Source organism: Temnothorax americanus, unplaced genomic scaffold, assembly GCF_048541705.1.
Source record: "Temnothorax americanus isolate GAGA-0224 unplaced genomic scaffold, ASM4854170v1 Scaffold10, whole genome shotgun sequence".
Classification (NCBI taxonomy): domain Eukaryota; kingdom Metazoa; phylum Arthropoda; class Insecta; order Hymenoptera; family Formicidae; genus Temnothorax; species Temnothorax americanus.
In genome coordinates this window covers 3859518-3879923 of record NW_027509231.1, presented here as the reverse complement: position 1 = coordinate 3879923, position 20406 = coordinate 3859518, and the positions used below count along the sequence as shown (strand labels likewise).

Below are 20406 nucleotides of genomic sequence, written 5' to 3'. Positions count from 1 at the left end.
AACTAGCCAATACTATAGTTTCAATATCACCCCTGTCCAGTAATGTAACGTTTAGTTGTCTCATAGCGAGGTTAGAAAAACTATCTAGTTACTAGATAGCATTGTTAGGCAGCTACTAGACAATTTTAAAAATATATAGAAAAAATAATTTTTTTAATTTTATTAATTGTTGCATTTTTGCTACATATTTGTGATAATTCCTGAGAATTAAATTTTGTTATAATATTATATATTAAATTTTGTTAGTTAAAATTTCCACTTACCGAAGGGGATTCGAACCTGGTATACTGTTGCTGCTGATGAGTTCGACAGTCGTTCACTCTATCCACTACGCTATCGAGTATTAGTAATAATTCAATTTTAAATTCTCCTTATATGTTATATACCGTAATATAAAATGCAAACCTGAAATTTTTTTGAATTGCTAAACAATATTTAATACTTTAAATACTCAATACTGGGCGGTAGCCTAGCGCCAGCATGATAGTTGTGAAAAAACTATTCAAGAATGACATAACCTCACTGTTCGAATGCTAACAAATTTTTAATTGGTAGTGGCTAGACAACGGCTGGCTAATTTTTTGAAAGTTTCCAGCGCCATCTATTCTAATATTTACCGTGCAGGGGCTAGAAAAATACTAGACAGCGAAGAATTATTCATAAATTATATCTAGCCTGCGTGATCCAGCCATTAGCTGTAAACTCAGATTGGCTAGACCAATTTCCACTCGGGTTTATGACAACAATCGCCGGAATATTTTTCGCCGAGTTTTTTTCCCGACGAGAGCATTTTCCGAATGGAGAAAATCGACCGATCGCTGATGGACAATGATTCATTCGCGTCGCTTATAAAATGAGATTTACCACGGCGACTTTTCGCACCTCCTTAGTTTTCCGCAGCCGACTTCTTAATCACGTCACCTCGCCCGCTACCCCGTCCACCGACGGCAATCTAATTTTCTGCCCAAAAGGAAAGGGTTTTAATCGCTCGTCGCCTGAATCCCTAACGGTCCCTAAAGGTTAACCGAAAGACGCCCAAGTTTTACTTTTTTTACCGACTGTAATTTGTTAACGTATACTTAAGCGGAAGCCGCCTTAATTACTTCTATATATGATCTCTCTTAATTAATTGTCATATACACAGTAAGTTTTATCACCTTTTTTTCAGAAAGTATTAATCTTTATAACTACGTATTCCAGTATATTTCTCGTAATTTAATAACAAACATGAAAATAACTAAAACATATTTTACATTTCCAGAACAGAGCAGAGTTTCGCTGAAAATTGAATCTCTTTGTAAACAATATTTTCATCACATAGAAAACTTTTCAAGTATCAGAGCCTGGGGAACGAAGTGCGCACGAAAAATGTATAAAATCCGAGTACATATCTTCCTTCTTCAATAATCGATTCCTCTTACACATGTCCCGCTTTCTGTTTTACTTCTGCACTGTCCGTGTAATATCAGTTATTTCAATTTTCTTATATTCATAACGCGTACACTCGAGATTTTTTCCGTTAGCGAGAAACGCTGCGAAAGCGCACCTGGCACTTTGACGGTTCTCCTTTTCGGTCGGCTTTTCACGGTTCGGGGCGCCGAGGTATTACAATTTCGTATGCACCAACGACAATCCGCCTCCGCTTTCCAGATCCGCGCAAACTTCGCGTGTTTGGCGACTCGCGAGTCACCCGGTCAAGATTTACAATTCCTTCACTTTTCTGCCATCCGACCGCACCACGCGATGCCTCGGGGGGTCGACGGTGTCCGCGACGAATTCTAAAATTTCCTCGAAATTGAATGCTATATACCGGGGAAGTTCGCCGCGATTCGCAGCTTTCGCGGGAACGTGTAACCATCAGCGTTGTAACTTCCGTACGCAGCATCTGGCTCCGCCAGAGGGGCACATTGTGCGCGCTCGGTTATATGGTTGCGCGACGATGTTTAGAACGCCGGAATAACACGCGTCGAAGTTCAACTTAAAGTTATTCGTTGACATCTGTTTTCCCACGTGAACTCGCAAATTCGCGTCTTGGGACGCGATTATAACTTATGCGTAACTGCACTCTTATTCGTAAAACTGCATATACGTGCTACTATACACCTTCAGCAAAACACTCGTGAGTATACGAGCGATGGAATCGAAATTAATCCTCTTCCAGATCTTTTTAAAACACGACTGTACGCCGTTAAGATTAATATACATATATTATGTATAGTACATTTTCATTTTTTGCCTTGCTCCAATTGTCAATTATTTGTTTAATGAAACAATTATGGAAAAAAGATGCGCGCGAGCTTAGTTACCTCGAGTTTACAAGTGCATATCTGATTACATTCCTGAGGGCGAACAACATCGAGTCGAACGATCTCATTTGGGATTCTCTCTCTCGTTCCCGAGGCAATCGTCATCACCACTTCCCTCCGCATTTTCCGGGCGGCGTGTTCCGCGATACGTTTTCGCGCGTCCGCGCCGCGCCGCGCCGCGTCGCGTCGCGACGTAGCGTAATCCGGTCGAAAAGCCGGTTACGCTCGTCCTCATTAACTCGCCTCAACAATGAGCGTGGGTGTCGGCATAGTACGTCCTTTCAACCCCCGTCCACATCCACACCCTTCTCGAAATTCGCAGGGCGCACGCGCGACCTCTCTCTCTCTCTCTCTCTCTCTCTCTCTCTCTCTCTCTCTTTCGCTTCAACGTCGACGACGACGACTACGACGATTACGTCGACGACGGGGAACGATGTGTGTGTGGGGGGGGGGGGGTGGTTCGCGCGTAAAATCGCACCGAGCGGAGGCGCTCAGTCGCGCGGGACACGTCGCGGGGTGCGGTTGCATCATCGTGGTGGTCGGTCACGCGGTAGTACGTGCGTATGCGTGCGTGCGTTCGAAGCGGGAAAGAGACGACGACCCTATCTGTGCCTTTCGCGCGGGGGTGGATGTGGAGGATGTGCGCGTGCCGATAACGATAAGGCCGCCGCAGGGATGTGCCTAGCGGGGGGCACTCGAGCCCTCCTGCTCCTGGCGCTCGTGCTGTGCCAGCGTGCCGGCCGCGTCAATGGCAAGAATGACAACTGTGAGTACGCAAACACACACACACACACATCACACATCATACACACACCTCGTGCCCTCTTATCGATGTAACCTGAGGGAGAATCGTAATGTTGAACCAGGGATGGGGTGCTGAAGCGCGCAAGGCTCAAAAGCTTCCACATTTGTATGAGATTTTAGATAAAGCGTGTCTTCTTTAATCTTTGTGAATGTCTGACTTTCGTGCATCGTGTACAAATGTTTCAAAACTGTGCTAATGTTCTTAAAATATGTAAAGATGCTTATTACCGTTTTAAAGTTATAATTGTGGATTTTTGTATCAAACTAATTTCGATTCATTTAAAATTTCTTTACCAATTGTGCATGCGGCATCGGTTTAGCTAACTATACTTACGTTTAGTTAAATGTAAATAATAGCACTTACAATAAAATGATGCAATTACGGTCGCCATGTCGTATTAAATGATAAGATAAATGTTAGAAAACATTAGAGCAGAAAAAGATAAAGTTATCATTGTACGAATACGACGCTGCAATCGGCAGTGTATCGGTTGTGTGTACATGTAACTTATCCGCAAGTGATATTTAAAGTGTTTGAGTTAAGATTGCAATCAGCTTGATACTTTAATTTAACTCCAGTCACGCACTTATCGATGTTATCTCAAAATGCGATTACATGACGAATTATACTTTTCGATCAAAACTTTCTATTTTTATCTAACAATAAGATTAAAGCTATAGATGCTATATATCTTCAGAATTTAAGCCGATCTGAGAATATTATAGGCCATATAAGCCGCTCCGATTTTAAAGGAGCGTATTTCATCAGCTCCTTTAAAATGGCCACGACACAAAAGCGGAATATATCCCTATGCGAGACACACACATCGCTAGTACATCCCCCATCCATCGATGTCGTTCACCTCCCGATATCGAGAGGCAAGAATTCGAGATGATATCTGAAAATTTATCATTGCTCTCATCGATAAGCGCGCGTGGACAACGCGCGTCGCACAATAAAATCGTCTCGTGCCATGAAATCGAACGAGAATTCGCGTCACGGATTATAGGCGCGGCGCGCGCGGTTTCGCGTGGGAGAAGAAGAAAAGGGTCAAAAGATATTCCCGCCGTGTCGATTCGCTCGCTTTTCGGCACCAACGTATGCTAAAAATACCGGTTTATGGGCAAGTCGTACGACACGTAGTATCAGATTTCCCGACGTTATCGGCTCGCCGCGCAAATCGTGTCTTGCTCGAATTCCCCATTACGTTGATCCATATATGTAGAGCACTAAGAGGAATATTGGATTTAGCTCGCGCGAGCTTTAATAAAATCGAGTTGCATTCCTCCATTGAGGGAAACTTTTTATATAGCTTCTTTGGAAACGAATGAAATATTACGGTCGTTTCTCTCATTGAGCAAGTAGCTTGCGAATGAATTATTCGAATGGGAAAGTTTCGTCAAGTCAATTTTTTACAAAGTTGTTTCTCCTTCGTAATCGGGTAGACGGGTGTGTACAACCGGAGTATTATTTCCGTCCGTCGGGGAGGGCGAAGGGAGAAAGGATTTCTCGCGGAATCCCTTTCGGAAACGGTGAATCGACCGTATGAAATATCTTCTACTTTTTTCACCTCCTTTGTCCCCCTTTTGTAAAATTCACTCTTTACGGCTTATATGTCCGCAACATTCTCCCGGCGGCTGCGTCTTCGCGTCCTGAAACTGCATCCGCGACTTCGTGCGCGGCGGAAAATGGGTTGCGCCCATATACGCTGCGAAGTAGGAAAAGTTGTCTTAATGCATCAGGGACACATGTGTCTAGCGTTACTTGTGCCATGCGAGGAGCGCCTCCGGTTCTTACTTGGGATTGGTAAGGTTTACGATACCGTGGCGAGAATCGATTTCGCGACCACGTACACCAGCCCCAGCACGAACGTCCACCGTTCGTCCGCGTGGATAATTCTCTTCGTGTCAGTTTTTGAACAGAATGTATGGCTAAAAGTACATAAAGTTATTATATTTAAGATTTCACGTTAGATCTCCAAATAAATTTCGAAGGATTTGATAAATAATCCTATTTTTAGCATTAATCGTATTAATTAACGAATGATAGAGGATCTAAAATGATGCAATACGCGTGCCGTAAAACGATATAGTTCGTATGTAGGCTCGTATATGAATCAATCGACCTTTTCCTTTTGTCATGCATTGTTAATTTAATGACTGAATTTAATATAGGACATTAACGAGCTATTATATATTATATTAATGAACGAGGATATTAATAAACTATTATATTAATTGATTAACATATGTACCTATGCGATCATAGAGTACTTAATGGGACGCATTGAATAAAATAATGACACATTAATCTATTATGTATATTGAATCGCATTAAAGCTAGATATTATGGTTTCTAAATCAGGCGATTTTATATTAGTAATAAGTTTACGATAAGTTTATTAAATACATGGCTTATAAAAAAAATGGAAGTTTTCTTTAATATACACGATAGGCGCCGTGGCAAAAAGTACGACTTTAAGTTTTATTATTCGAATTCGGGATTCGTGGGAAATGCGGTTTGAATTAAACGTCGCTATTTCCTGTTCATAAGTTTGTACTTCACGAAAAGTCTGGATGGGGTCGAGAGCTCTTTCCGAAAACGTCGATACTCCGGGCGCGGCGACGCGGATTAAGTGCCATTTCTACGACGGCGGGTCGCCCGTGTCGCGAATTTTTACGGCCAGGTCGCGACCCCGTGAGTTCGCGTATTCAAAACACGAGTGTCGTTTTTTAGTGGGCCCAACATATATGTAATTTCGGGGCTCGCGACGAAGAATTTTTACGATCGACATATCCCCCTCGCTCTCGCTCCCGCGATTTCATTAGACCACGTGAATTTAGTATTGCGTCACGACCGAGATTTCAGCATTTCATAGTCGATAAAACGTTTGATCGAACCAACGTGGACGGCAATCGTGATGTGCACGATGTTACGGACGTATCATAAACGCTGAAATATTTGAGAAACACGCTGGAATACCTAATAATTATTTTGACGTGAAAGAATCGCGAATAAATGCCGTATCTCATTTCATAAAACTGCAGCACTTGAAAATGACAATCTATCTTTCCACCGACTTTAATTTAGCGATTTCGTATAGACAATATTATATACACTATTCTTTTCATTAATAACGTTAATATTGTTAATAACGTTAATAAAGACGATATTTAATTCTTGGCACAGAGTCAAATTGCAGTACATTAAAACATTTCTTAAAAGATTAAAAAGAATAAACTGTGTCATTTTATTGAATCATCTATTCATTTACATTTCAGTCGTATCACTACTGAATTTTCTTCGACAGTATGATGAATCATATTGACAGTTTAAAGAGGTTTACTTGTATCCCTTAATTTTTTAAATTAAGAGATATAAGTAAAAAATAAGTTCTAGCTTTTGCTACCTCTATTAAACTATAATATCTATTTTTCACTCTTATTTTTTAAATTAATTTTTAATTATATTTTATCTCGCTTCACACAGAAACGTGTGTATATGCGTGTGTGTGTGATGTGTAAATGTATGTGGATGTGTGTCCGCAGTATATTGTGAGCTCGGGTCTGTGGGTTTGCTAAGCCCAAATGATTGTCCGGATCAGTCATCCCTGCGAGAAAGGTGCGACAGGGGTTGGAACGTACCGGTCACGGTCACCCCCAGGTAAACTTTTAAGAGCATTCGCGTTACATGTGCGTTGATAGTATTGTTCTCGGGTTTCCTCTTCCGGCGGATAAAATTGCAAGGAAAACTCGCAAAATGCTTGCGCGCTCTCGTGCATGACAAAACAGTCGCGGAACACGATGCTTCTTTTTTCGCGCCAACGCGAACAAAAATTGAAGAGAAAACACTTGCTGTAAGATGGGTTTAAATTTATTCGACTAGAAAGAGGGAGTAACTTTGCGTCGCGACACACACACACACACACACACACACACATGCAGGCTGTAAACTACCCCGTTTCGACGAAACAATAAAAATCCAAAGACAATATACGTGTTGATAACACACGTAAATTTAAGTGTTAGATCTCTTGATTCGCGTCAATCAAAAGTCATTCGGAGATAATTTTCTTACTTCTCGCGCTTTCCGAAATACAGTTAGAAAATTAAGGTTCACGTCTAATAAAACATTTTTCCTAGATTTCGCGCGACAGCGTGTCCCCGTTGAAGCTGAAAGCTCGCGTTAATTTTCATCGAGGGGTATGTGTCGCGAGAGGCAAGGTTATGACAATTTCAAACGACGAGAGAGACGCAGCATCCGATGACGTGGAATTTATCGGGCATAAGTAAAAATTTGCATTCGCTTCGTTCGAGGAAGAAAATATATGGTGGCCCGGCACGACCGTAAAAATGGCGATGCGACCCTCCGTCGCGAGGGAGAGATACAGATAATATCGCGCGCGCTCTCGGCGTGTTCGCGCGAGAAAACTTTCGCGATGTGCCATGTGCCGAAGCTCCTTCCAAGTGCTCGGAGCAAAGTGCTCGGAACTTAATATGATAGCGCTCGGTTGGCGCTCAGACGAGCCGTGGTGCGCTCGAAGAGAGTAATATTGATCGACGGAACGGGCTTACATCGTGCCAGGAGGGAGAGAGAGAAAGAGAGAAAGACGGAAAGAGAGAGGGAGCGAGAGAGAGAAAGGAAACCAGGGCGAGAGAGGAGGCGGAGGGCGCGCACCGGGTACAAGAGGGAGGGTCGCGTTGGATGGTGGCATACGAGAAGGGGTGGGTTGCCCAGAGGGTCGTAGGGCCGACGCGCACCATCGTGACCAAAGGGTCTCCTTCCCTCTCGACGTCATTCGTCTCTCTCTTTCTCTCTTTCTCTTTCTCCCTCCCTCCGTCCCTCTTTTCACTCACTTTCTCTCATTCTCTCGCACTCTCCGTCTTCTTCTCTTCCTCCCTCGCATTCTCTTTTGCTTGCTTTCTCTCTCTTTCCTACACCTTCCCATTTCGCTTCCCTGTCCCGCGGTTGCTCGCGTAAGCCCGCTCGCCCCCTCGCCCGTGGTCTGGCTCGTTTCGTACGCGACTTCACGCAAAATTCGAAACTTCGTGGTGACATATTACACGGTACGGCGCGATCCATCGAACAACGGATCGATATTTGCAACGCGAACGGGCGCATTCCCAAATAACCGCTTCCTCGATCGTATGATGAGCGTTTATCGGCGTTTATCGGGAAATATTATAACGACGTAAAAAAAAAAAAAAAAATTACGCTGAAGTTTACGCGAGCGCTTATAAAGTAGCTGCGCGATATTAATTTCACGTGTACGACAAATTTTATGAGTTTAAGCGACGCATAAATCCAATAACGAATTATAAGTAAAATTATTAGAAACGGGAGCACTCTCTGTATTAAAGTTTTTACTGTACATCAAACCACCACCACGAGACAAAGTTAGATTGCGGGGGGTAACTTTAACTGCAAAGTGAGTAAAAATTGCAGTGTCGTTTAATATCGAGGAAAGTTGATTGTTAGTTTCGTTCTATTCTCTGAAAAATTTCTGCTACTTGCCGTTTAACTTTTTGCACGTTATTAATTATCTTTAGAACAGTTTTTCAGTTTGATATAAATGTATATCCGCTGCAATTTAATCTCATCTTATGTCAATGTTTTTTCAATGACGGATTCTTCGACTTTTTGAGTCGACCTTTTCTCAGCAAATATTTGAAAGGAGATTTAATTGCGAAGATATTTAACATCGGGAGATTAAACTCATCTCAACGAATTAAGTTTCAAGGGTGCACATAGACAATCTTCCTTTCTTTGTCAATTTCAAGTCGAAATTGAATTTCTGCGTGTGCCATGCACTTCTTCAGGAAGAACGGAGAGTAATTATATTTATTATACAGGCTGATACTTGAGCGCTTCAACAACCGATCTGCGTCAAAAGTTTCCTTAAATCGTCAGAGAGATAAATTTCGTCTTATTATTAACCTGTTCCTATACCTTTGTCTCAATCATTTATTTACACACGTCCTAAATCTGAATCATTCCATGTGATTTGCGTTGCGGACGCGACGGTAGTATAGTTCATCTATTCGGATGGCAGGCAAGTGAAACTAGCGGAAGAAAGTCAGACCGTTTGACAATTGCGGGATGCAGCACGCGCATATGTAGCATTTCCGACGACGCTGATCGTCGCTTCGCCATATCTTATTTACACCGGAGTCGTGACCGCCGGCGGAAAAAGCGGCGTTTTTATCTTCACGGGGAATCTTCGTGAGAGACTCGACCCGAAAATGTTCTTCTTGTTGCTTCGGATGCGAACGGTCCATCGGCAGCTGCGAGGAGCGAGGACGCGCAGTGCGGAAAACTATCTTTCGTCGCGAGACGAGCGGAAACTTTTCAATCGAGTTTCTTGTATGGAACGACGACGCCGCGTCTTCACTCACCCCCTCGCGTATATAGCGGCTTCGTTACGAGCTTTTTATTTTCGTCCCTTCGTTCCTGCGGCTCGTCCAGCCGGAACGAATCGGCGGCACCGAAGAAATCTCGATCGCGGTGAAGCTCAACCGAGTCGAACAGATATCTCCTCACGCTTTTCTGAGCGCGGAATGCCTTGCGCAAATTGTTCCGCCTTTACAAATTGTTAAAATTATAGCTATATAAATACATCTAACATGTTTGGGATATATATATATTACTTAAAGAATACACGTGAATTCTGTCCATGTATTTTTGGAATTCGGAGGGCGTGAATTTTAAATAATTAATTTTAATAATGGAAAATTATTTACATCTAAAAATTTCATTTTAGCGGACCAGCATAAAAAATAATTCGGAATTTTATGTGAGCGTTATTTAAGGGATTTCTGGTACAAAATATTCATCTCAAATGGAATCATAATATAAGGCGGAGGAAGCTGAAATTGTGCAACCTCGGAATAATTCGCGAAACATCGAGAGTAATTTTATTGAATTACTCACTGGAAGTAATCAAAACTAATTGTTTCTAAATTGGAATATAACATCGGTTAACTACAGTTAATTAATTACATCGACAAATAACTTTCCTTGCAATATATAGGTGTAATCAAGCTACAGCAGTAATAAAACTGTAAAAAATGGCAATCAAGCAATGCATATTCTATGTTGCTTGATGAATAAATAAAATATTGTTAGTATAGAAAAATAATATAATTTCACGGATTCTGACACTTAAATGCGACACACACACACATTCAATGCATAACATTCAATAAATATACCTAAAAAATAAGATGAACAGAGGTCTCACCAAGGAAATCTCGATTCCAAGAGATTCGACATTACTGTAAAGCAATTAACAAATTAATTCTTCGGCGATGTTACATCGTTATCGGTGGGTACACTGTAATCCAATTGTGTTATTTTCACACGCATAAACGTCTAAAAATAACACATTTGACTGAAGCTCGTTTTACATGTTTTGTTACGTGTTAAATTAATACGTATTAAATTAAAAGTTAATACGTTTATCTGTGTTAATAAATGACATGATTTAAAATGGCAAGAAATGTGTAAGGAGAGCTTCAGTTAAAATAACATACTTAGATTTGCATGGCAGCGCAGTACTTTTCTATGTGTGTGTGCACGTTTAATCGTATTAATAAATTAAAAGTTAATACGTTCAATCGTGTTAAATAACGTGATTTAAAAGTAAGAAATGTGTAATAAGAGTTAAAATAACACACTCAGAAGGGAATTTGCAGCGTATAAAATTTCTTATATAAAATATCGCGAAGATGAGACCGATTCTTCTAAAATTACAATCTAGTTTCGGTAATTATGCATTTTAGGGGAGGCACCTCCGATGACCTTGACCTTGACATATGTTGTCAAGATCACCCTCCTGAGTGACCTTCAGAAGGTTTTAGCCGTCGCTCGTTTTTTATTAAAAAGTTATAAACAAAAAAGTTTCAAAAATATAGCAGTTATTTTAAGTACTGAGAGGCATAAACGACTTATATTACGTTTTTCTTTAAAGCAGAGAATACTTTATTTCGCGAGAAAGTCGCTGCTTTACCAAAACACAACATTGAAAGCAGTAATTGTTGATAAATTGAAGTCGCGATGAACGAACGCGGTAGATTAAAGTTAATCGTGGCTGCACTGACAATGAGATCGAGTCGACTCATTATCTTGACGGTGCACAATCGGCTGCCAATCGGTCGAATAATTCGACTCGGTCCGATTTACGGTCAGAACGGTGCATTTAAACGATTACACGAGTCGGCGAATCGATTCTTCGATGAGGAACTGTAAATGATTAAGTACGGCAGAGGACGCGTTCTTGATCGTTGCCCATCTGAATAGGCGCTTCCTATTGAGGAACGCAATCGCTTTCGAGCTGACCGACCGTTGGTCAAGCGTCCTGATATTAAGCGTTTCCATCCATGGATCCACCGGAAATAGAATGTTCTAATACAAACACGATTGAAGTGTAAATATCATGTGTGTGTATATCTTGGATTTAAAAAAAAACTTCAAGAAGATATTAAAAAGATAAGGAAGATTTTAAATTTGTTTAAAAACCGCTAATAGTTCATTAATTTTACTGAACAAAATCTCTCAAAGTTTAATTTGTTAAAAAAAACTGTGATTTTAATAAATTTAATAAAATTCAATCTGTTTTATATTCGTCTTCAGAAGACATTGAATTCTTGTTAAAAATCTTAAGGAAGGAATTTAGACATTTTGTCTACAGCAGGATCATCTCGTGTAAGAGAAGTTTGAGATCCGAAATTTCTTGCTACAATAAAGTTACTTATTCGCTAAATTCGCTAAATCATGGTCGTCTGAGAAAATAGTTCTCTCTCGAATATTCTCATTGTTCCTACGAAATTTATGTTCGCCATCAGAACTGATCCTGAACTCGACGAAGATTTGTGTCTTCGGTACTTGTTTTTCTGATCTCTAAATTCCCCCCTCCCCCCGCGGTACTGAATTTAGTCTTTTTAAGACCTCAGTTTTACCCGACTGCACAAAGGCCTTTTGTACATATTCGAAGTTTCAAACGCTAAAATTTCGCCGTGCCGCTTTTATATACTTGTCCTGAATATCTAGATGAAAGAGAAAGAGCTCCAGCTTACTCCAATATTAAAGTAATGGCGCTTTTGTGTCCCTTCGAAACGCTCGACTCAGCAGGGTGGAGTATACATATTGTAATTATCGGACGTATCTTCAATTTATCGTGCTGTTACAAAAATAACGATGTTTGTCGATACGGAAGAAGTATATCGCGCATCGGTTCTCGATTCACGTGTGATCGGGGGGTATAAGGTATTAGGCTCGGTGGCATCGACGGCAGCCTCTATATCGGCGATTCGGAATGCCACCTGCGCGTGCCATAATACATTACTTAACGGCGAGTCACGTTTTTCCTGTTCACCCGCCTCACCCAGATGTGCAACGCTACGTATACGTGTTCGACGAGCGGGCGGCGCCGCGGTGGCGGTGAGGAAGACTCGTAAAATTTCATACCAATGGCAGTAAAAGTTAACAGCTTGACGAAGTTGTTATTACACACACAATTTATTGTTAGTACACGCAAGTCGATGAAACAAATGCATTTATATACAATATGCCGCGTTATGTGTAATGTAACATGTGCCGCCGCCGCCGCCGCCGCCGCCGCCGCCGCAGATGTGTCGTAAGAGATTGAAGTTCAATTTGGCACGAGAAGATCTCGAGAGACAAATTTTTTCGCGCAGCTTAATATATTCTGAGAGAATCTATAATACACGTTTCATAATTTTGCGAATACACGTATCGCATTAATAATTGCACTCGCGCTCGTATTAACGGCGCTCGACATGCAGAATTCATCGTTTTTCGTCTATCTCGTACTTGCATCTTGCCGATGGGACGACTGCGGTAAATTATTACTACGTAATTGATCGCGCGCGGCGCAATGCTCGGCGCTGGATTTACCCGCGGCTATTTACTCGCCGCACACACTCGCACTCTCCCGAAAACACGGCGGGGCTGCTGGTGACGCAACGACCGTTTTGCACGCTGCAGTTCAGCATGCGGTGCGAGCAAACGCATGCGTCACGGAGAACCGCGGGTCTTGGGAGTAAGTAATTTCGATGTTGCAGAGACCAGCTGCAAAGGGATGGTAATGGGTTGAAAACAAAGAGGGAAAGGGGGAAGACTTGCGGGACGAAGACGCGAGCGCGCAAAGTTCCACAACTGCAGCAACCTGCAACCTCTGTTGCCTGTCCCGAAATATGTTACGGCGTATAATGTCGAGGAACTACGGCGATCGCAATATCGTCCTAGTCCGGGACAAAGTGCGTCTGTAACTTATTTCGCAGACTGCGTTGACTGCCAACTGTCGTGCATTCGTTATCATTCGTTTTAAATGCAAATCCGCAAATCTGTCCGGCTGCAATCGCGCGCTAGCATTGTGAGCTATTTGTACGAGCAAGCGTCGCGTCGCGTCGCGTCGTGTCATCAGCGTGCAAAAGTGGAATTTTCCGCGACTGACCTAAAAAAAATGTGATTTTCATCTTTGTGCTGTAAGCGCGGTTTTTAAAGCGTGCGCGTAATGGAGCAAAAGTGCGATTGCATGTTTGTTTCATTCCGTCGAGACGGTATAACGCGAAATATTGCGGCCGGCCGAAATGCTGGACTTTCATTTTGTTCATAATTTTTGAAAATATCGAGTCGTGCAAATTCAATGCTGATGGGTATTCTTTTCTTTCGAATGCAGGTCTGCGACACAGATCATAATAAGTACAAGATACTATTTCTACAGAAAAATTTCTCTTAATTTGTGATACAAGATATCCCAAAAATCATTATACATGCAGCCTCTAAAAAATCCGGTATATTCTCAATTTAACCGATATTGAATTTTTTACAATTATACACAGTAAAAAATAAAATGTTACGCGTAACATTTTTCAAATGTCCCAGAAAGTTTACTCTATAAATTTTATGTTAAAATAACTCATTCATCGTGTACTACTTGTTGACAAATTAGAAATGTTAATTTATTGACGCTATATTTTACATTCATATGTGTTCTTTTAACTTTAAGTATAATGTAAAAATAACTTGTACAAAATGTCGATATAACATTTTGCTTCGTTTGATTTAATGTAACTCTTACGAAATGTAGATTATACATTTTATTTTGAGTTATATTAACACATATTTTAGTAAATTTGATTATTTTATATGTCAAAGTTTACGATTATTTGAGAAGATTTACTTGAACTTTTGTTTATGTTAAAATAACTTTAAGACGTGTTGATTTTTTGAAATAATTATGTTAAAAGAACTCAAAATAATATTCAATTTCTAAATGACATACGTAAAGTGTTAATTATCACGTTGACATAAATATTACACATGAAAATGTTACGAAAATAATAACATAGCTGTTGTATGTTAATTTTACATTGAAATAATAATCAAATCTTGGTAACACAAGAAAATTTTAACATTTGGACGCACGATTTTTTACTGTGTATTTTGACGTTTGCATGATTGAATCAATATGCGTGGAGAGTGTTGATCGTCAGAGGATACTTATGCAGATGTATCCGAACCCTTCTCAGTCGCGAGCAAGTCAAATCGATTAACTCCCTTCCGTCTGTTTCCTTACAGACCAGATGAGCGACGTCTGCAAGAAGTACTTCCTGCGGGATCTCTACAGGAAGATAGACGGCGCCGTTCTTACCTCGCAAAATGAGAGGGACCTCGATTGCGCCATTACTTTCCAGACTCACAGCATCCTCCAGCGGTTTATGCTCCGATTCGATCAGCTGCAGTTAGACTGCAACGACCATCTCTACATCTACGATGGCGCGCACGCGGTCGGCAGTTACAAGGTAAGTCGCAGCCATGGAATTCTACACGATGTGTATGTGTATTTGTGTGTGTGTGCCGAAGGATATTATCGAGAGCAGAGAGTGCTCGGCTCTGCGGCCTTCGTGGCGAATTATCGCGGGGGCTGCTTCGATAAGGCATCTCACGTTTTCTTAATGATTGTGATCGAGAGGATAACGAACACGTATAAGACGAATAAATTCAGAAAAAAATTAATGAAGAAAAAAGGAAATAAAATTCAAAAGAATCTGAGTTTGCTATAGTGAATCGAGATTTTAATATATAGGATTCATATACGAAACTAGCCTAATGTGCCTATTTAGCGATGAAAGTAACATTTTCTCTGTGCGTCCGCGATATCGAGACTGAACGCAGAGATTATCCCGTTTTGAAACTCCGCTGCCACGTTATATATTACATGGAGAGATTTAATTTATACATTTTTATTATATTATGATTATCGGAGGCTACATTGCTGATTATTCGAATAAGGGTGCAAAACGCGCCGATACTGCAATTTGCGCGTAACCCTTTCCGCCTGTGTTAATGCGCGAATAAATATCTCTGGGCGTGGAGCTAAATTTTAGCGATATATACTTCGTTTAATAAAGCGCAAAAAGTCAATTTGAATACACGAGTAAACGAACGAGTCAGCAGCTGCTCGGCGCGAGATCGTTTCGAGATGGAGGAATCGGGTCAAGGCGAGGTCGTGATAATATTCACGTGATCGCATAAAGCATATTCTTATATGTAAAATAAACGAAATTATTAATGCGCGGCCGTGACAGTCGTCCTGTCGATCCGGTTTTCAGATTAGTCACCACCTTGAGGTTACTCAACACGAAATTGACGTGAGCCACCATTATGGATGTACGGATCAAAATCTCTGAATTATTTCTCTTAGTTAGCGAATACCTGCCGTTTCTAGGAACGCTAGGTAAATATAAGTATTGCATAGCGTGTGCCAAATGTTAATAGGAGCGAATGTTAACTCTATGTGAGATAACCTTCTATAATAAGTTAACTCTAACTTGAGCTGAAGTTTTGCCCGATGAGGATTTGTATGTGTGATACATTAAAATGAGCGAATTACTTAATAATGAATATACGAAACGTTTAAACGACACACGATGAAAGTGCGCAAGGATATTATTTTTCAATTAATTCGCGATGAATTTTACTGCGGAGCAAGTTCTAACACAAGAGTTAATTATTAAGCTACTTAATGCTATATAGCACGAAAGTGTTTAAAGGATCAACTGGGAGCCATTAAAACGCGGCAATTTGCGCTGAAATTGCTGCGTGGCTCGTGTTTCAACTAGAAATTGTAGACGGTATTAAACGTGCTAATACACGGTGTCATACGAGTTTGGTCTTGCCATTCAAGGCGAAAACAAAAAATCTATAAATGGAATTGTGATATATCATTCAGAGATAATATTAATTTTCATCTCTATCGCTATTTGTTATTCGCAAGCGCGCATTATGTTATTGTGGTATTGTTAGTAATTATTTTTAGACATTTTCCCCACTGACGGAGAAACCTAGGTTTTATGTAATATACTCACTCTCGGCGAAACACGGAAAAAAATTTAAAGAGTGAAGGCAAGTGAAGGTTAACTGCATGTGCGGGACTGCCTTTTACGTCTGTAAAAAATTCCTAAAAAAATTCTTTTCTGTAAACTAAATCGGCGGAATATGTGGGAAGAATTTTATTATGCTTTAAAAGAATGAAGCACTTTAAAGGATGCTTCGTGGCACTGCGAATATCAAGCTGTCAGAATCATAAATTTTGTATCATTATATATCAAAGAGATATATGCTGAAGATACGAACAATTAATATTTCAAAGAAAATGTCAAATACTGTCTTTGTAGATAATTAATATTTATATTTCATGTATTGATATTTCATTATCTATATTAATGTAAAATATTTATATTATCCTATTACATATATAATTATTGCTTGAGGAAAGATTGGAATAAATATATTCAATATAACTCGCAATCACATTCAATGCAAAACGAATTCTACTGCACTTCTTTTCTATTGGAGAGATATGATGAAGGGAGATCAATTTAAGAACCCTCATCCTCGATCCTTTTTGATTAATTCGCTGGCGAGACGGAGACATCGACGGCCGAGGATAACTGCGGCGAACGACTTTATTCATGCAGCGAATCGCGGCCATTAACGAAAGATCGTGACTGATGTTGCACTTGCGTAACGTTTACGGTTCGCCATGAGGATTTTTCTTGGGTTTCCCTAACGATCGGCGTGTGCAGCCGATGCACTTCTCGCGTGCATTCGACGCGGACCGACCTAATTGCTGTCATCGATCAAAGACGCCGCGCTAATTGCGAGAAGAACGATGTTATTTTCTACGTTTAGAATGACGCTATTGTGGGGAGGGGGAGAGAGAGGGAGGGAGAGAGAGAGAGAGAGAGAGAGGGAGAGAGAGAGAGAGAGAGAGAGAGAGAGAGGGAGAGAGAGAGAGAGAGAGAGAGGGAGAGAGAGATTCTTCTCTTAGGTTCGCGCCCGTGAGGTTGAATTTTAATGTATTCCACCCATTATGCATTCCGAACACGGCCGGCGCGGGACATGGTGACGCAAACTTGCGCCATTAATCAAGATTCGTTTCTTGAGAGAAGGAGGCGAACGGATTCAGTTCCTCCATTGTATCAAGTTTTCTTCTTAGATTTTTCGCAACCGAGATATATTTCCGGAGTCTTCATAATAATAAAAAACTTTTAAAAAATATGACGCTTTGTGTTCCGTCTCTAATGTGTTTATCGCAAATAATAATTTCTGCATCGGTCAGAAGAAAATTGATTGAACGCAATGCCGATTATTGTAGCAATATAGCTTTTCACGCGTATACTTTCGCGATTCGAGTGGAATGTCGCGACGGTATATTTTCCGAGCCAACATTCCCTGAAAAATGAATTCATTTTTTATAGCTCACCTACCTATGCATCCCGTGGATGCGTATCCGAGCACGAGCTTGTTTATTTATTAAGCGCACTCAATTACGCTTCCACACCGGTCGTAAACAACGCTCTCGTTCGCAGCCCGGCTGCAACATAGGGTGGCTAAAATCACATGCAATTCGATCTGTGTGCGTGTATAAAAATTACTTAAATAAGATAACAAAAGATATATATGTACGTATGTACCTATATATATCTTTATGGACGAGCGTGGCCTAGTAGACAGCGCACTGGTCTATTGAGCCAAAAGTCCCGGGTTCGATTCCCTCCCGGTAGAGCTAGAAAATTTTATTCGCTCGTTCTCCTCTCGGAAGGCAATGACAAACCACCGAGAGTATGTCTTGCCACGAGAACTTCTCTAAAAAATTGCCGTTCGAAATCGGCGTTAAACTGTAGGTTCCATATACAATGTGTATAATCCACGTGCGCAACACATGTATATGAAGAGAAGTCACCACGCTCGGATACGAGTAATAGGACTGAGGAGGAGGACCTATATGTATAAATTTACACGGTTTATTTGCAATAAAATCTATTTGCAAAAATATTATTTTGAAATGCTGTTTCAAATTGATTTAAAAGTACTCCAATTTTCTTTTACTCTCCAGTGGTTCAAGAATAAGTGATTTGTCATATAAATATAGCCACTGTGTGTGTGTGGAAAATTTTAAAATTGCCAATAATTTTTAAATAATATCGTCGCGTCGTCAAGTATTATCTAGAAATAAAAATACTTTATTGTATCGAATGTGTCATTTTTCATATATGTATAATCTGAAGATTTAATAAACATACCATAGACTCGCCAGCGATAATAAATAGATTATACGCTATTTAAATATTAGTTGCATCTTATTCTAGCCATCCCGTGTGTGTATTTCCTGCCGCGATATTTACGGTTGTCGAAGCTCAGAAAAGTACGATTTTTGGCATAATTTACGGAAAATAAGCGACACAATAATCCGCGGAATATCTTCCTAATTTAAATTATCTTTGGGTACTTTTCGCCGCGCATATTTTACTCGCGATACGCAAACGTGAAGTTTGTTTTATGTTACATCTGCATGTCGCTGATGCGCACAGGTACACGTGTGACAAAGGACAGAGAGTCAGAGAGCAATTTTGCATAATGGTACTTTAACTTTAATCCTTTTTTATTTTCCTAATGGGCCATTAAGTATGCTTTTTTATTGCGTTACACTTTCCTCTCATTTTCAGATTTGTCACCCGTCTTTTCATCAGAAAAACTAGGCTTCTTTCCGTTTCTAGATGTGTTCGCGAAGCGCGCTCTTATCCCGATATGCTGTTTCTTCAGTATAAAGTGCTGTATTTTGGAAAATAAAATACAATATGTATCGCCCTTATCACATAGGACACGAAATGTATTATTCATCCTTCAGACTGAAACTTTTAGTGGAAGTCATAAATGTTGCAAGTTGAATACGAATAAGTGTGAATGAAGAGTGAAACTTCAAAAGTAAAGAGTTAAGTTTATTATTTTCCACCGTGGAAAAACTTAGTTTCAATTTCAGAATTTTATTCTTGTGTGGATGTATGGTAATTCTTCTTTTAATTCTGACAACGGCCGGGATGGAAATTTTTTCGCGCAAAAAAAAAAAGATATTACGGGCGTTTGAATTGGAAAGATCTGCCAATTAATCGTATAATGCTTTGAATATTCAATCGTTGCGTTCTCCCTACCTATGAGTAGAACGGTACGTTTTGCGTATGTGAGATGAGTACACAGAAAGGTGGAAAGCTCCTGTCGTGAGAAGTGCCTGGAGTTTTAATTTTCAAATTGCGTTGTTCCAATGCGACCGTTGTTAAGAGGACGATATTTTTAACATGATCCGCTTATACTCTTTTTCTTGTATTCCCGTCCTGCTGGATTAATTTGCGTCCTGGGATTCGGGAACAGGCGGTAAAGTTCTAATTTCGTAACTTGTAATTAACTTGGCCCGCGAAGCTAACTTTGTTCGCGAAAAAAAGAAATGTGGTGGCGCTACGGAGAGTTGGCGGAAAAATCTGCTCTCTAATTGCTAATTCAAATAACGTAATTAACTCCTTATCGATGAGGAGCACGCTTATTGTAGATTTTTCGCTCTGTCTTCGGTAAGAGTCGAGACAACAAACGAATTTATACATAATTGGAGGAAAAATCAAATATTAGAATGTTTTTATAGAGAAGAGAACTTCTCGCGCGCAAAATCCGCCCAAGTGTAATAATTGCAAAGCGAGCTGTTTCATAACTTACTTTGCAATCAGTAGAGTAATTAAGCTGCACGGATTATTAACGGTATATCAAAATGTTATGAAATCTTTTTCTCCGAGAAAAATACGTCTAGCTATATATAGGGATGCTGAAAACGAGGGGTTGTATTATGACGGAGGATAAAGCATCGTGAATTTCTGATCTCAATAAGAACGTTCGGTGCGGATGTAGTGGATTTTCGAAAAACAGACAGCTTCGGTTATCGTC

The 20406-nt window shown here is 40.4% G+C and overlaps 2 protein-coding genes across 6 annotated transcripts in view; one reads left to right on the top strand and one right to left on the bottom strand.

The window, feature by feature from the left end:
* The window catches only part of LOC143900686 (uncharacterized), a 211514-nt gene that overhangs the window by 100754 nt on the left and 90354 nt on the right, over positions 1–20406 (bottom strand). The window lies entirely within an intron of this gene.
* LOC143900657 (uncharacterized) overlaps positions 1–20406 on the top strand; it is a 180714-nt gene that overhangs the window by 91827 nt on the left and 68481 nt on the right. For 2 of the 4 annotated variants that reach the window (XM_077412284.1, XM_077412263.1), the window contains exon 2: positions 14713–14936. In XM_077412284.1, the coding sequence (XP_077268410.1) occupies positions 14718–14936 (219 nt within the window). In that variant the 5' untranslated portion in view covers positions 14713–14717. Of the gene's footprint in view, positions 1–2795; positions 3073–13107; positions 13172–14712; positions 14937–20406 lie in introns of those variants that run through there. The other 2 variants (XM_077412271.1, XM_077412279.1) reach the window with 2 other exon arrangements.